Source organism: Pteropus medius, unplaced genomic scaffold (genome assembly GCF_902729225.1).
Source record: "Pteropus medius unplaced genomic scaffold, Ma_sr-lr_union100, whole genome shotgun sequence".
Taxonomy (NCBI): Eukaryota; Metazoa; Chordata; class Mammalia; order Chiroptera; family Pteropodidae; genus Pteropus; species Pteropus medius.
Window position 1 is genome coordinate 11750124 of NW_024354502.1, and position 16929 is coordinate 11767052.

Sequence of the window (16929 nt, forward strand, 5' to 3'; positions counted from 1 at the left end):
GAGAATATGAATATGAATATGAATATGCATAAGAAAAGAACTGAATTTCTGGAATTATGTTAAAAACATGTTAACAGTGTATAGCTTAAAGTAATTTTCACTTTTTTTTTTTGCTAATCTTCATGTCAAAATTTTTTATAATCATAAATCATTTGTGTAATTTTAAAAGAGAAAAAAATCATATTGTGAAAGATTCCTGCTCCAAATCTCATTTTGGTAAAAATTCTCAGATTTTCTGTTGTGCAATTAAATTTTTTTTTAAATTACAAATTTACATACACTTAGAGAAACATTTGATTTTCAAAGATATTAAACTGGTATTTTCAGGTCATTTTGATGATAGTTATTTTCTGCATGTTTAGTATTTTGATTTTTCTTTTTACTTCAGAAATGACTTGCAGATGCTTTAATTTTTAGGTCATCCTTCGTGCCTGGAAAATTTCTACTTGCACAATGATAATTTTGAAAAATATACATCTGCTTTAGTGAGGAATTTCTACATCTGCCAGGATATTGTCTAGACCTTTAAATCAACTGAAAAACTGGAAAAAAAATGCTTAAATACGAATTCACTCTTGGTGTAATACTCTCAAGATTCCTTGCTCCTTATTTCTTTTTTTCTCTCTACCCTTTAAACTCTATGTTTATTAAACAACTCCTCATTTCCCTTACTCTGGCAGCCACCACTTACTTTCTGTTCCTATATATTTGACCATTTTGGACACCTCATGTAAATGTAATCACATAATATTTCCCTGTTTGTGACGGGCTTGTTTCACTTAGCATAGCGTCTTTAAGTCTTATCCATGTTACAATGTGTCACAGTTTTCTTCTCTTCCTTTTTAAATATTTATTTATTTATTTATTTATTTATTTAAATCTTATTGGGGTGACATTGGCTAATAAAATTATTTAGGTTTAAGTGTCCATTCAACATTACATCATCTGTATATTGCATTGTCCTCTTCTCTGACCCAACCGCCATTGTTTGTTTTTTCTATCCCTTATTTATATTTTATTAACTTATGTAAATAAAATTAGCTGTCTTTTGTTAAAATAGGAAGACTTTTTTTATATTTTCAAAAATTAATGTCTTCTTTCACTGACACTTTGATGTTATAGTGTGTTTCGCAGTAATAAGTATAATTTTTAAAAAGATGGTTATCACCTAAACATAGGCCAGTAAAGTCATAGTGAAGATCAACACTTATTTCCAAAATATATTATTGCATATCATATGCTTGATGATTTTATACTTTCAAGTTAAAAATGTATTCAGTCATTTATTGCAGAATGTTCTATCAGATTGAGCAGAGCAGATGTCTCTTCAGTGGTGACAGAGAAATTACATTGGATACAGCTCGTCTTCATTTATCGTCACTACAGTATAACTGAATATGGTCCTAGAAATACATATTTTTAACAAACTTAGTTGTAAGTTTTCTTTAAGTTTGATTCAAATATTAAATCAGTTCATAAAGTAAAACACGGTGCGTTTGTTCAAGATAACCATTTCCTGCATATTATTGAGCCTGGATTCTACTGAAAAGACTGGTTATTTCATTGACTTCTGTCTTCTATGGGCTATTTTGAACTTTCGTATTTCTGGTCTATATTATGTTAAACTGTAGCTGTGATTCTAGATGGTGGTACTTGCAAGATGCCAAATAAAGATTCTTTCTTTTAATAATGGGTAAGAAATTAATGACTTTCACAATTATTTCCATGTTTAAGGGAAATAATTTAGTGTCCAATGTGTGTTAGGCACTGTGACTTTATAAATTATACTTCATTATATGATCACAACAGGTGAGGACTGAAGCTTGGAAAGATTTTTATTTTCTCAAAGCCATAAAGCTGGGAAAGGGAAGAGTTAGGGTTTGAAAGATCTCTCTGACTCTGCAGCTTAAACTGTTAAATACAGCTCAGAACTACTTCTCTCAATGTTCTAAACGGAAGAAACATTGTTGAGATTGTTAATCTTTTGGGGAGGTGGATTGCAGGGTATTTGATGCAAAGACCATCAGCCCATTTCATTGTTGGCAGTCTTTGGTATAGTAGCAATACGCTTAGTTGTTTATTATTACCAGTTGTCTTTAGGATAAGTGAATTAGTTTGCTATAATCAAAAGAAACATGCACTTTATTTAAGCAAGGAGAGCCTGGTTAAACAAGAATATTATAATGATTTGTGAAAAATAGAGTGACCTTGACAGAATTATTAATTTATTAAGTTAGTGAGCAAATAGTAATTCAAATTTCTTATGTGGACCAGGCCCCATACTAAGCACTTCTATATAAAATAATAGTAATATATAATAAAATTTTCCTATCATTAGTTCCTACTACCTCCTTAGTATAAGTCACTATCATATCATCCGCTTGAGAGCTAGGATTGTTGTAATAGATTGCTATCCAAACTTCCTGATTCTACTTTTGCCACCTTAAAGTTCATTCTTCACCCAGTAGTGAATATTATCACTTTAAAATATAAAGTAACATAATGTCATTCTTTTGGCTTGAAATCCTACTATAACTGCCCAGTTCCCTCAGAGTAAGGGTTAAAATCCTTACCATGGCCTACAGATTTACAATTTATCTACCCCAATCTCTAATTGCTTCCTTAATTTCATACTTCTGTCTTCTTTTGCTGTGCTTTAATCACATTACTTTCTTTACTGTTTCTGGAACATGGCAAATCTGTGAGGTGGTGGGATGCGAGTACATGTGGATTATAAGTCATTTAACTAGCCTTGAGAAAGTATTTTACCCAAGAATAATTTTGTCCAATTACAGGGATAAGGTATCTCTGGATTAGGCCATTTTAGACAATAAATTTACATTATTAAAGATACATGTAGCATTTATTCACTCTCATAAGAAAAACATATAAAAATATCTGTGTGTGTGCGTGTGTGTGTAATGTATTTAACAACTATCTACTAGGATATATTTGACAAATTGGAAAATAAAATTGATAAGTGCCTGGAGTTTTCTAGTAGGATGAGAGACACAATAAGACATTAAATGCACAATGTATCAGATTGTGTATAGGAAATAACAAGGAAGAAGAATATAGAATAAAAGTAGCTGTTCTATAGAGACTGGTCAAGGAGGGCCATATGAGTGAGATGACATGCAAAGAGAAACCAGAAATGAGGATGTGACAGATACAGATTTCTTGAGAAGCGTTTTCCAGACTGATATAAGGGCAAATGTAAAGACCCTGAGGCGAGTGCATTATTAGTATTTTCACACCAGAGCAAGGAAGCCAGTGTGGTTAAAACACAGAGATTTAGACAGAAAGTGGAATAAAAGGAGTTCTGGAAATTAAGATGGGAAGATCACATCGATCATTTTACTCTCAGTGAAATGGGGAAACATTAGAAGATTTGATGCAGAGGAATGGTATAATTTGAGCTATCTTCTAAAAAAGATTGGCATTGAAGCTATTTAAGGATAGATTGCAAGGAGTCAAAAACAGAAACAGGAAACAACACATAGCAAAAAGGACTACTGGCAATAACATAGAGGAGCAATTAAGGTGGCTCAGATCAGGGTGGAGACACTGCAGGGGGTGAGAAACAGATTCTTGATTTTGAAAGTGTTGCTGACAGGATTTGCTGGATGGGGTAGATGTGAAACGTAAAAGAAAAAGATGAGTCAAGAATGACTCCATGGTTTTTGGACTTTAACTAGAAGAACTGAGTTTCCATTTACCGAGATGGAGAAGTAAGAAATGGTAGAGAATTAACCATGACTTACATTTGTAAGGCTGCTCAGGCTACGGGGTAGTCTAAAAACTTGGAGTCATTAGCAAGTCCAAGAAGATGCTAGAGACCATCTGTTTCTTGTTATATGAGTGTTTAATTCATGATTATTTAATGAGCTGGGCATTTTGTTTTGTACACTTTCCTGGATTTGTTTTATATTTAAAATAAAACCATTGTTTTAAAAAGAGAGTGAGAGAAAAAAGGAAAATGACACTATGAGAGAATAGATTCTAATGCCTGTTTTTCACGATACACTATCTTTCTGTTCTTTTCCATGCCACCCCTTACTTCGGTCTTTTGTCATCTTTAGCCTAGACCAGAGATTGGTCAGCTTTTTCTTTAAAGGGTTAGATAGTAAATATTTTATATTTTTTAGGCCAAAGAGTCTCCATCACAACTATTCAACTCTGACATTGTAGCATGAATATAGCCATAGATAATATGTAAATGAAAGAGTGTGACTATGTTCCAACAGAATTTTATTTATGGACATTAAAATTTGAATTTAATATAATTTTAACATTTCAGAATATATTCTTTTTTATTTTTTTCAAATTTTTAAAAGTATAAAGACCATTTTTAACTCCTGGGCTGTGTAAAAACAGGCAGTAGACATAGTTTGCCAACTCTTGGCCTAAAGGTTTTGAGTTATTTTCTTACTGGCCTGCGTTTCTCTATTTATCTCTCTTTTAAATTGTCTTCCACATTGTTCTAGAGATATTTTCTTAGAATGTGATCTTGTCATCTTGCATGACAAACTCAGGGAACTGAGCAGGAGCTGTTCAGGCATAGGCTGGGTGAGAGGGTGCAGGTAAGACCCTGTAGGCCAGAAGGGTTGGGAATGCCCTGCAGACAGAAACTAGCATGGTGTGTACCAGAAACTGTCAGCTGCTGGAAGTGCTCATTGTGTGTGGCTCTGGGCTAGAGATGAGGTGTGAAAGTTGGCCTGGACTTACTGCTGAAAGGCTTTTATGCTATGTTAAGGAAATTGGACTTTATATATAGATTTTTGCTGGTGAGTTGCTGTTTAAGAATTTTTGGAAAGGAATCACATGGCCATTTTTTCATTTAAAAAAAACAAACAAACATTAACCCTTAGCAATTAAGGTTTTGAAAAACCATCATTTTAGTACCTTCACTTTCAGTGGAAAGGAAAGCAAAATCTAAACTACAATAGGTTAAATAATAAAGGATGGGTGAATTTCATATGGAAAAACAATCAGTTCAATTTGCAGCCCTAAACACACAGACACACACATGCGTGCGCATGCGCGCGCGCACACACACACACGCACACACACACACACACAGATGTGAATGTGCAAATACTTGTCCAAATAAATATGCTTATAGTACTAGAGAAGTACTATAATGTGGTATGAACACAGGCGCTGGGATCAGGACAGAAGTTCCACTTTTTGCTTCACATTTACCACCTACTTAGGATGGGTCACTTAGTCAATTATTTAACCTTGACTTCTATAACTAATAACAAGACAATTAAACTTGATGACAGCTTTGTACAGTCTCTACCAATATCTGCATGTTATTGATTTACAGTAGATTAATATGTTTATGACTTTTATTATACCTTCGTACGAGTCATTTTTTCATATTTTGATTTTTCAGTAGAAAGATACTTTTGTCACTATGGAACATTTTTTACCTATTGGATATTGCCAGTAGAAGTGGAGCCTAATCATTATGTTACATGCTTCTAATCCTGTTTTTTAATCCTTTGTTCAATTTTAGCCTTGGATCAACTGTGCAGTTTTCTTGTGATGAAGATTATGTCCTACAGGGCGCTAAGAGCATCACCTGTCAACGGATAGCGGAAGTCTTTGCTGCTTGGAGTGATCACAGACCTGTATGTAAAGGTAAAGAAAAGCCCTTAGAATAAAAATGCTCTCTTAACACATTTTAATGGTCTGAACTTTGTTCTATTGAGTATAAATTTTAGTGAAATCTTTGAGGAGTAATGCAGTCTTTAAGGAAACATTGAGTTCATATATTTAACAATGTTTATTGAAAATCTGTAGTATGTGAACTGTGTTATGTTCCCAAGGAGTTCCCAATCTAATAATCACATAGCAACAAATCGGAACATAAAATATGTAATACAAGGCACTGGTAATTTTGTGGGCCTTTTTTAAAATCACAAATTACCCTGCATAAGCATTGATATGGATGATAGGGATGTTTTTTAAACCATAATACTACCTCCATTTCTATGACTTGCCATTTTAATTGCTTATGTATCAAGTAGTAATGATGTGGGTGGCAGTGGATATATAGTTAGTTAATTTAAACTAAGGTTCTATAGTTAGTTAATTTAAACTAAGACAAATCAATGAGTGCTGTAGTTTTCATATTACCCATGACTGCAGATAAAACTTACTCCCACCACTTTCTACCAACTAATTATTTAAATTAAATTATATGAGGACTCTTTTTTCTAAACTTTATTAAACTGTTTAAAAATGAACAGCTCATCCTAGCCTGCTGGCATTCTTGATTACTCGTTTGTTGTTATTTGTAATAATGGCGTTTCTGCATATTTCAGTGTCTTAGTACTCAAAATTCTGTTAGCTCTTCTTTCTCAGAGAACATTTTTACAGATCACCACACCCTGTCGATTTCTCTCAGAGAGAATGAGGGTGGTATTAGAAGAATAAAGAAGGGACAGATTTGAGAGCTTCTATAAAGGGAAAAAGACAAAATATTTGACAACTAGCTAGATATGGAAGGAGAAGCTTATAAGATACAGTCAAAGATGAATGTTCAAGTACATGAAACTAGAAAAATCTTATGTTGTTAAAAGTGAAGATACTGAGAAACAGAGTTCTGTAGGAGACGAGCCACCATCACTATAACATTGTCAGCATTGGAGCCATTTTTCAGGCACTTACTATGTGCCAGCCCTTGCGCTAACCACAGCATAGTCTCCATCTCATTTAATGCTCCAAACAAACCAATGGAGGCATTTTCGTCTCCATTTTAGAAATGAGGAATATAAGGCATAGAAAGATCGAGTCACTTTCTCAAGCTCAAATACCTGAAAATGGCAAAGTGCTTCATAAGACTATCCATAGACTAGAGAGAGGGAAGAAGGGACAGATTTCAGAGCATTAAGGAGAGAGTGGAAACTGATAAAATGGAAGCAACGAATATATTCCAGTCTCTTGGCAATGACAACCAAGAGTAAGAAAAAGACATAATCTAGATTTTTCTCAGATTCAAATAAAACTCCTGACACAGATAGATGCTTATTCATTACCCTTCTTTTCAAAGGCTTACAAAATGAGATAAAGTCAATAGCATTAAAAATTCGTAAACAGTGAAATGGGAATAATGAAAAAATAAGGTAAAATAGTAACAGGATCCTAAACAAAACTTAAGTATAAGTTGGTAAACAACTTTTAAGAATGGCTTACATATTAGACTTAATATGACAGCAACCAAACTAATAGGGAAACTTGATCAGTGTACACAAAAACCATTGTATACGACACAACAAAAGCAAACTTTTTCCTGACATTGAGGTCGTAAATATTTTGCATTGTTCTTTATGAGGGGGACATTGTGTAATAAGTATCATGAGAGTTACTGTCATCAATATCCCGACAATTATTAGAACAGTAAACTGTATAAGGTTGATTTTTTTTTATAGTGTTCTCCACTCAAGATAAGTTATAGTTATAAGAGACGTTATAGGGAAAATCATGTTTTCAAAATGATATCCTGCTTCAGTTTTACATAAATTAGATGTGTGCATTTTTCAGTGGCAAAATAGAATGGAAAGATAGAGGATAGATTTAAGAAAAAGAGATTAATGTTAATGCAAAAACAAAATCTCAGACAAGAAAAGTTATAGCTAGATCATGGGGTTTAAGTTCTATGTAAAATAAGATTGAGACTATAAACCCTTTTTTTCATTTAAGACTCTCATTTCAATAAAAGGAATGAATCATTTATAAAGATCATAAATTGTTCAAAGGCAGAAATAATGTGACATTATTTTATTTTTCATAAACCCTGTAGCACAAAGAACAGTTCTGTACTGACTTGAATCTCAAGAAATATTTGTTGAATGTTAACATATGATTATGTTTCTTTGATTCCAAGATAGATGACATATACATACATATATAAATGTACATTTTTTATTCATTCAAGTCTTTCATCATTAGCTGGGAGGTATAAAATTTGCATATTTAAACTTCATACATTGATCTGATTTCATCTAAATTTTACATTTTTTTCTGCAGATATTAATCATTTATATATAGCTTTATTTACTCACTGAATGCAAGGCATATGTGTGTATAGTTTATAAAGTACGCTTTGCTATTAGAAATTACTGTCTGTGATTCTGGAAATGGTAATGGAGGGAACATGCTGAAATAGTAATTGAAGTTTTGAAATGACTATCCACTGTGAGTCTGAACAAAGAATAGTTTTCATGTCTCACGGGTGCTTGGACAGAATAAATATGCTTTTTTCCAGACAGCAGCATAAATAGCAGTATCAGTGCACTGCACCTTTGAGAGGTTATTAATATAGCCGCTGTCTATGTATTGCATGGTTAGGCAATCAAGAAATGGTGATTTTAAAGGGACTGAAAGTTCACACAAATAGCAAATTATGAATTAAAAGAAAAAGAGCAATTCAGAAATTAATATTAATGGATTTTACATAAAGTCAGACAATAATTTTTATTCCCTAAATGGGATATGTATATGAGATATTTGCCAATTTATAGTTATGGAAACATTATTTCTTTGTTGAAAATGCAATAGATATCCAAAAGCTGGAGCTTATGCAAATAAGCAGACTTAAGCACTAGTATGATATATAGAATGTTTATTTTAGACATTCATGACGTTCAAAGAAACAGAATTTCTATGAGAATTGACAATTTGTTAACTAGGAGACATTTAAGAGAGTTAATGTTGATTGATTTGACTAATGTTTTATTAATTTTTAATTAGTATTTATTTGGAAGGCCCTAAACAACCACTGTTTTTGTCTCTTACAGCATAAGGGCATGAACCACTTAAAGGAGTAATTGGAGGGATAATTAAAGAAAGGATTAGAAAGGAAGGCAAAAATATAAAAAAATACAAAAATACTGGGAACTGGGCTAAATCAGGGAGTCGCTTTTTTTTTTTTGGTCATTCAATATTATTATTAGTTTCAGGTGTACAGCATAATGTTTAGATATTTATGTAACTTACAAAGTGATCTCCCCAATAATTTTTGCACCCACTTGACACCATATGTAGTTATTACAATATTATTGACTATATTTCCTAAGGTGTACATTACATCTCTGTGACTGTTTAGTAGCTGTCAATTTGTACTTCTTAATCCCTTCATCTTTTTCATCCAGCATCCTAAACCCCTCCCAACTGACAACCATCATTTTGTTCTTTGTATTTATGAGTATGTTTCTGTTCTGTTTGTTCATTTATTTTATTTTTTAGATTTAGCTTATAAGTGAAATCATATTGTATTTGTCTTTCTCTGACTTATTTCACTTAGCATCATGCCCTCTAGGTCCATCCATGTTGTCTCAAATGGTAAGGTTTTATTTTTTTTGTGGCTGAATAATATTCCATCGTATTTATGTATGTGTGTATGTATGTATGTCACCTCTTCTTGATCCATTTGTCTTTTGATTGGAGTGTTAATTCATTTACATTTAAAGTAATTATTGATAGCATATAGTTACTGCTATTTTATTGTTTTCTGATTGTTTTTATAGTTCTCTGTTCCTTTCTTACTCTCTTGTTCTTCTCTCTTGTATGTTGATGACTTTCTGTAGTGTTGTGTTTGTTGTGTGTAGTGTTGATTTTTGGTTTGTGGTTACCATGTGCTTCATATATACAAAACTATGTTTAGAGCAGTCTATTTTAAGGTGATGGTTGCTTTAAGTTTGAGCACATTCGAAAATCACTACAATTTTTCTCATCCCCTCCACATTTAGAATTTACATGAAACAATCCATATAAAATTACTTAGTATATGGGCTAAACACAGACAATGGGTAGAGGTGATGGTGGCAGTGGTGCTGCTGCTGCTGATAATAATTAACTCACCTGATTTACAAAATCATCCATGATTTGTCTCCTTCCAGTTGTTCAACTATACCAAAAGTTATGTGAGCATCTCAATTCCGAACAGAATCACCATGCTAATTTTCATATATATCTGACCTGTCCTGAGTGAAAGCACACCTGAACGAGAGCACACACATATTTTGCCCACCTTTCAATGTCTTATTCAACTTTCATCTCCTCTAAAATTTCTTTACTAACTTCTACAATTTTCCTTTATCTCCTCCACCAAAACTACTTCACATTTACTGTCCTCATCACAGAATTTAGCATCGAATTCTCTTCCTTTTGACAGCAGTTCCCAATCATTTCATGGGCAGTAGATTTGCTCCTTCAACCAAAACCATCTCAGAAAGAACAAAATAATCAGTACTTCTAAAATGCTTGCATTTTGGTTGGATCTGTTTCAGCTGTTGCCAAGAACAGAACAGTTACCAATGTGGTCTATCCATCTATTGCCTTTGATTAAATAGAAGGATCATAATTAGGTTAAATTCCTCTCTTCATATACAAAGTAAAAAAAAAAAAATGGATATACAATTGGTATAATAGATAATTGTTAGCTAAACCTAAGAGCTATGACCCTCATTAACCAGTATTTATTAAGAGATTTGGGGTTATAGTTTTCTAAATTCTTTCACATATAAAGTCCTATTCATATTTCATTTTTCTTCATAATGTTTTGCCCAGTGATCATTATGCCCGTATTTTTGTTCACGATAGTTGCTAAATAAACATTTTGAATAAATATTGTGGGAGACTCAATGAATTATAAAAAGCAGTTTAAGAAGATAGTAATGTGTTGGTTGTAACAAGAGAAAGTTACCTTGGTAGGTTTGCTGTTATGCAAAAACAATTAGAAAATTTTGCCCAAGAGCAAACCAGAACCTGCTGAAATTTATCAACCAGAGACACATATAGCAGGTGTTTTTCTATAGTTGTTTTTGATGCCTTCTTAGTTTCATGAAATAATGTTACAGATGAGATGATGCATAATAAGGGTGATATTAGCAATTAATAGAGTGACATATGGTAAAGAAAAAAGACAGATGGTCTAGATGTGGAGATTTCTCATACATTTCTGTTTCTGGATAGATTTTTTTTTAAACAATAGTTTGAAATTTATTATGTAATTTTGATAAGAATAAATTTTATTGAGCTCTTATGATGAACTTCTTTTAACGATAAGATGACATTTACATATTTTATGGATATGAATAGTGATGCATTTATGTATATCATTCAAAATTCAAAACTACCTGAACAATTAGAAATTTTGCATTTCAATGTATCCTTCCAACAGTTGTCCAGAAAGGCATTCCACACATTTTGGCTACCTCATAAATTATTAGAAAACTATGTAAATAGTTAGCAAATAAATGATTCTGTTTGGTACAGAGGCGGGTAAATCGCGGTAGATACCAGTGAGGACTTTTCTGTTTCCAGCCCAGCCATTTCCTGGGAGTACGAGCTCCTTGCCTTGCTAAACATTTCCTTGGCTTTGGTTTGCTTTCTTGTAAGTTGATGAGGGCATCTGCACAAGGTGATTAGTAAAGACTTCTTTCCATTGTAAATTTTAAATATTCTTAAGTTAAATTACTGATTCTGGAACATGTTAAGGTTTTTTTTTTTTTTTAGCTCGACGTTTATCTTAGTCTTCTCTGGCAGTATAACAAAAATATCATAACCGAACAGCTCTTAAACAACAAACATTTATTTTTCACATTCTGGAGGCTGAGAAGTGCGAGGTGATGTCTGGTCAGGACTGGCTTTTTTATTGTAACTTTCAAAGTGTGACCTCACATGGTGGAAGAAGTAAGGGATCTCTCTCCCGCAGGAGAGTTTGTAGATTAAATGATCACAGTGTGAACTCTAGAATGTCTGGCACTTCATTTATGCACTCAAAATACAGAATTGTATGATACAAAATGAAAGATACAATGTGAAATGAAAAATGTACAAACCAGGGAAAGACCACCAAATAGGAAACAAAAAGCATAGGCAAAATATAAACGGACATGAATGGTGAGAAGGGAGAAATTTTTAATATTGAAATTTATTTGAAACTTTACAAATCATGATTTTTACCCCTGATATGAACATACAGGATATATCATATTTTGATAGACCTTTTCTTGTATTAATGTATAAAATATGTTCTACTGCTTAGCTAGTATTACAGTAATTTTTGTGGACCTAGGTAAAAAGCTTCAACATCCCCAACAACTAGCAATGCCCAGCACATGCCAGACATACTCACAAATACTTAAATGAATGAATGTTTTGTTTCCCACTATGCTAGACACAATATAAGAAACACTGAGTAGAAATGAACAAATCATACCCTTGAAGAATGTACAGTCTCATTGAAAACACAGTACTTTCAAAATAAAACAACCACAGACCATCTCTAAAGCAACAGAGGCCTGGTTACACAGACAATATTTAAGTCATAAGGACAATTCGAAACAAAAAGAAAGAAGATAGAAATGGTAATATTAACCTTGGGGAAATAAATTTCATTGACCTTGAAAATATTACTTAGTCATTTTCTCTCTGAGTTGAATATTACTATATACCTCTTTATTTTGGAAATCATTTATTTAACAACATTAATATTTAAATGCTAATTATTTTTTAGGTAAAGGGAGAAAATGCTGAGCAAGAATTATCTTTTCCTCAAGAAAACAGAATGGCTTATTCATGCAATGCATTGAACGAGTAGTTACTGAGTGATGATTATATGCCAGTCGGACACTACGTTAGGTAATAGGGATAAAAAGATATGACAAAGTCCATACCTACAGTTTATTTACTCTCAGTGGTTGCAGGTAAAAGGAGATTCCAAAGTAAATATATAATTATAATACTTTATCATAAGTTCCATACTAGAGCTATTTAAAGGTGAATGTCCTGGGGCTCAAAAAGATGGCTTCCTACAGGGGAAAGACCCTGAGCTAAACCTTAAAGACATAGTAGAGAAGGCTAATGAGAATGGTAGTGGATATGAGGGGCAAACATATAAAATATCAGTGTACAGGACATTATAGAAAATGGAATATGAATGGAGAGAGGCAACACTGAAGGCAGAGTTTTCAGTTTGGTGGCTATTAATTCTGATTTTAAAAAAGTATGACTTTTGATGAAGTCAGTGATAAGAGAAATACAGAGAAGGAGTTAGAAGAGTAGACTGAAAGGGACATCAGTGTACAACAAATAAGCAGAGGAAGTTAATCCTGTAAAGGAGACTAAAAATGGAACAGCTGAAAACAGAGATGAATAATACAAGAGAATGGTATTATAATACCACAAGAAGGAGAGCTTTTATAAAAGAGATTTGGTCAGTGTTGTTAAATGCTGTGGAATTGCCAAGAAAATAACAGCTCATTGAATTCACCCACCAAGAGGTCACCAGTAACCTTGGTAAAGTCATTTTCATTAGTATTGTTGATGTGAAAGACACATGGCTATAGATGAGGAGTAATGAGGTGAGAAAATTAAGGCTTAAAGAGAAAAGCAGAAGCTTGACTATGAAGCAAAGACAAGAGCTAGGTTAGTAGACAGGAGTATGCAACTGGAGAAAGTTTGTTTTTAAGATATGAGAGGTTTAAAATCAAGAACAAATGTCCAGTGCATGTGAGAGAATGAGGTACAGGTGAGAACTGGGTCATTTGGAAGATACAGTTCAGGACATGAAGGGTCTGGGATTCAGAACAGAGGAGATGACATTGTGCTTGGATAGGAGCTAGCATACCCTCTCCTTTGAGGTGGGAGACCATGAGGAAGCAGCCATGAACATACAGATAATTTTACAAGGTGGAAACAGGGTATCATTCTCAAATGGTGCACTTGCCTCCTCCCCACTGTTTTTCTGTAAAGTAGGTGAGGTTATCTGAGGAGAAAAATCCAGCAGTTCTATAATAACATAGAGTGGAACTGAAGATGAAACTGATGGGAATAGGGGGCTGGGGGAAGCCACCAAGCAGTCAGCCTCTGAAAAACACAGTCATGTCCTGAGGGTTTTATTTAGCCTTTGGTCTTCATCCCAGGCTGCACATTACAATCAGTTGGACAGCTTTTAAAATAAAAACCCATGTCCCAACCCACACCAATTAAATCAAAGTCTCTAGAGGATAATTCAGTAAATACGTCCCCTCTGAGATAAATTGGTCAATTTAACAGCACTGAAAATTCAAAAAACAACTTGAAATGATATTGTTGTCTTAGGGAGTCTTGCCCTCCTTCCCAAGTAGTAAAGTACTCACTACCAGGCTGGTTGGAACATTTAGCTACATATATCATATTCCTGTTCTACAGAGTAGCAAAGTGGAAGTTTGATGAATTAGGATCATAGAGCTCAAGCAGCAGCTCACCACTTCCTCTCCTTAATGGACACATACAGATCCTGAAAGCAATGTAAATTTGCATGTTAAATGTCAAAGATGGACTCATTTTCATACTTATCATGTATTACCAGCTGAAAATGGCACTGATTTACTTTGAGTTAAGTATTTCTTGGGAAGAATTAAAATGAAGTAACAATGGAAGGAGCTATACTTCATTTGCATTCTCACTGTCCTTTTTAGTCACCTTTAGCTTATTTATTCCAAGGAAATAAGACAAGACAAATGTTGGTTTGCAGAATGGAAATAATTATGAGAAGAAAATTAAATAACTAAATACGACTTTATGAAACACAAATTCTTTTTAAAGTTTGTCAAAATTGCCAACATTTCAACATATGCATTACTTTTGCACCTCTTTTATTTTTGTCTATTAATAATTCAATTTATGCAGCATTTGCTTTACTGGCTTATTTTAAATTATTTTGTAAAAATATTTCAAATTTCACATTTCTATTATTTAGGTCAGTATTTATGACTGATTTCTTAATGAGTGCTATTTCACTAGAGAAATATTCCCTTAGTTCAGGCGCAAGTAAAAAGAGACATCTTGGCTAATTTCATTTGTTCTCCATTTTTAAAATGATGTTCTGAACCTATTTAAAGTTAATAAAAGTTCATAGTCATTTTCTTGATATTGAGTAAACTTCTGTTTTAACTTTTGAAGGATAAATATTCATACTTAGCAAGATCTGAAATTATATATTTATTCTGAAAATAAATACTTTGAGTGTTATGACACTTTTTACTTTTAATAACTATTAACATATCTTACATTGCCCTGAACATTTCTACCAAATTCTAAAGGAAAAAAAGGCCAACAAAATCTTTAGATATAAAAAACATAAAGAAGTGAGAAATTTTTCATTGTTTTTGTAAATCTGCTTTCTGAAGGATCGAATGTGGCTTTCTATAAGGAATGTTTTCTGAATGCATTGCCATTTTTTACATTTATTTTTTCTTTAGTACAAAACTTCTTTCCGAATTATGCAAGGATGGAATATGACATTTTTCTTACCTGTTTGGAGTATTTTAAAAAGAAAATTTAAATATCATAAAGACCATGTTATTGGAAAATATTTTGTCAGGTTTTCATAAAAGAACTCCTGTTTTCTTTATTTTTATAACCATAAAAAATATTTACTAATTACACACGACAATTATTCTGAGCTATGAACACCAAAGCTGTGTGTTTGGCCTTTTTTTTTTTTTAATTTGCCCTTTTAATTATTTCATCTTACAGGAAGTAATGACAGAAATTTCTAATGCAAACATTTTTTTCTCAGTAAGGCAAAGCTGACTGATAAAGTTAAAACCTGGGAGGAATATGATTAGCTTATTTGAGAAATGATAATAACTTAGGAAGAAAATAGTGGGTATTGTCAGATGTAAAAAAGGTATTTAATATTATTTAGATAAATAGATGATTTGTTGTACAACTAACTACAGACTCGTCAGAACTTCTAATATTCTAATCTTTGTTTATCATCAAAATTAGGAATGTAGTATGTAGCACAAGTTCCCCAAATATGCTAATCTCGAGTGACAATTTTGAAAGCTGCTGATTTAGGCTATGTTAGTGCAATAATTTTCTAACTTTCTCTAGTTTCTCTCTTTTTGTATTTGCTTCACATATTACTACTCTTATTAAAACAACAACAACAACAACAACACTTTCAATATGCCATTTCATTCTGTAGATCATTCATTGGTTTACTATTCAATTCAGAATTTCTTAACTTGGCATTTTGGAGCTTCCAAAAACTGACCCTGAACTTTTCAGCTTTATTTCTTCCTAATCCCAATCATAAACACTGTTCCAGAAAGGTAGATATGACCACATCCTATAATACCTTTCATTATCTCTCTTTGGTAAAAAGAAATGCAGGCTTAAAGTCAGAATACCTAGATTCAAGAACTATTTGCTCTATTGTAGGTTTATGGTGATAATATTTATCAATATTTTCTTTAATTTCCTCTCTATAATAGAAATTGTGCTGACTACTTTACATATATTACTTATAATTAACACAATAATTTTGCCTTTTATAGTTGAGAAAATAGGTCAAGTAAATTGCTCAAGAAAACAGCTTTTAAGTGCTGGAACCAGGATTCAGATTTAGATGTGAATGATTTCAAAGTCCATGTTGTTTTCACTATACTGCACTGAATTAAGGAGCCCAACGTACTGAAGAATGCAAAACATACAATTATGGACATGGTGAATAACAGTTACACTTTGTAAAGTTTCACATAAAGTTTTGGCTCTTTATGGAGTTTCTTGCAAATAACATTGACTCCCAGTTCCAGCCTATATAAGACTTTTGGCTCCCTTGGGTGGGAACTGCTTTTTTTCTCTGCCTCCTAAACCCTTACTCAGCAGTATTTGTAGGTTTTGTCCGAATAATTTTTCTGAATTCTCCCTTTTCTGGTTCATTTCTTCCGAGTAGGCCCTTGGAAAAGCTCTCCCTTTCTTCATAAAACAAAGTTTCTTCTCACATTCCAAAATATCGTTAATCTATTTGGTAGGTTGATATTCACATTTTCATCTTTTATTTTCTTCATAGTCAAATTTAAGTATTGACACACCTAATTATAACTTCAATAATGTACCCCAGGAAGCTTGAGGTTACTG

General features: G+C 32.9%; 1 protein-coding gene across 1 annotated transcript in view; it reads left to right on the forward strand.

Annotated features, from left to right (window-relative positions):
- CSMD3 (CUB and Sushi multiple domains 3) overlaps positions 1-16929 on the forward strand; it is a 1005898-nt gene that overhangs the window by 413456 nt on the left and 575513 nt on the right. Inside the window, exon 10 of the mRNA XM_039853604.1 lies at positions 5525-5649. Within this exon, the coding sequence (XP_039709538.1) occupies positions 5525-5649 (125 nt within the window). The remainder of the gene's footprint in view (positions 1-5524; positions 5650-16929) is intronic.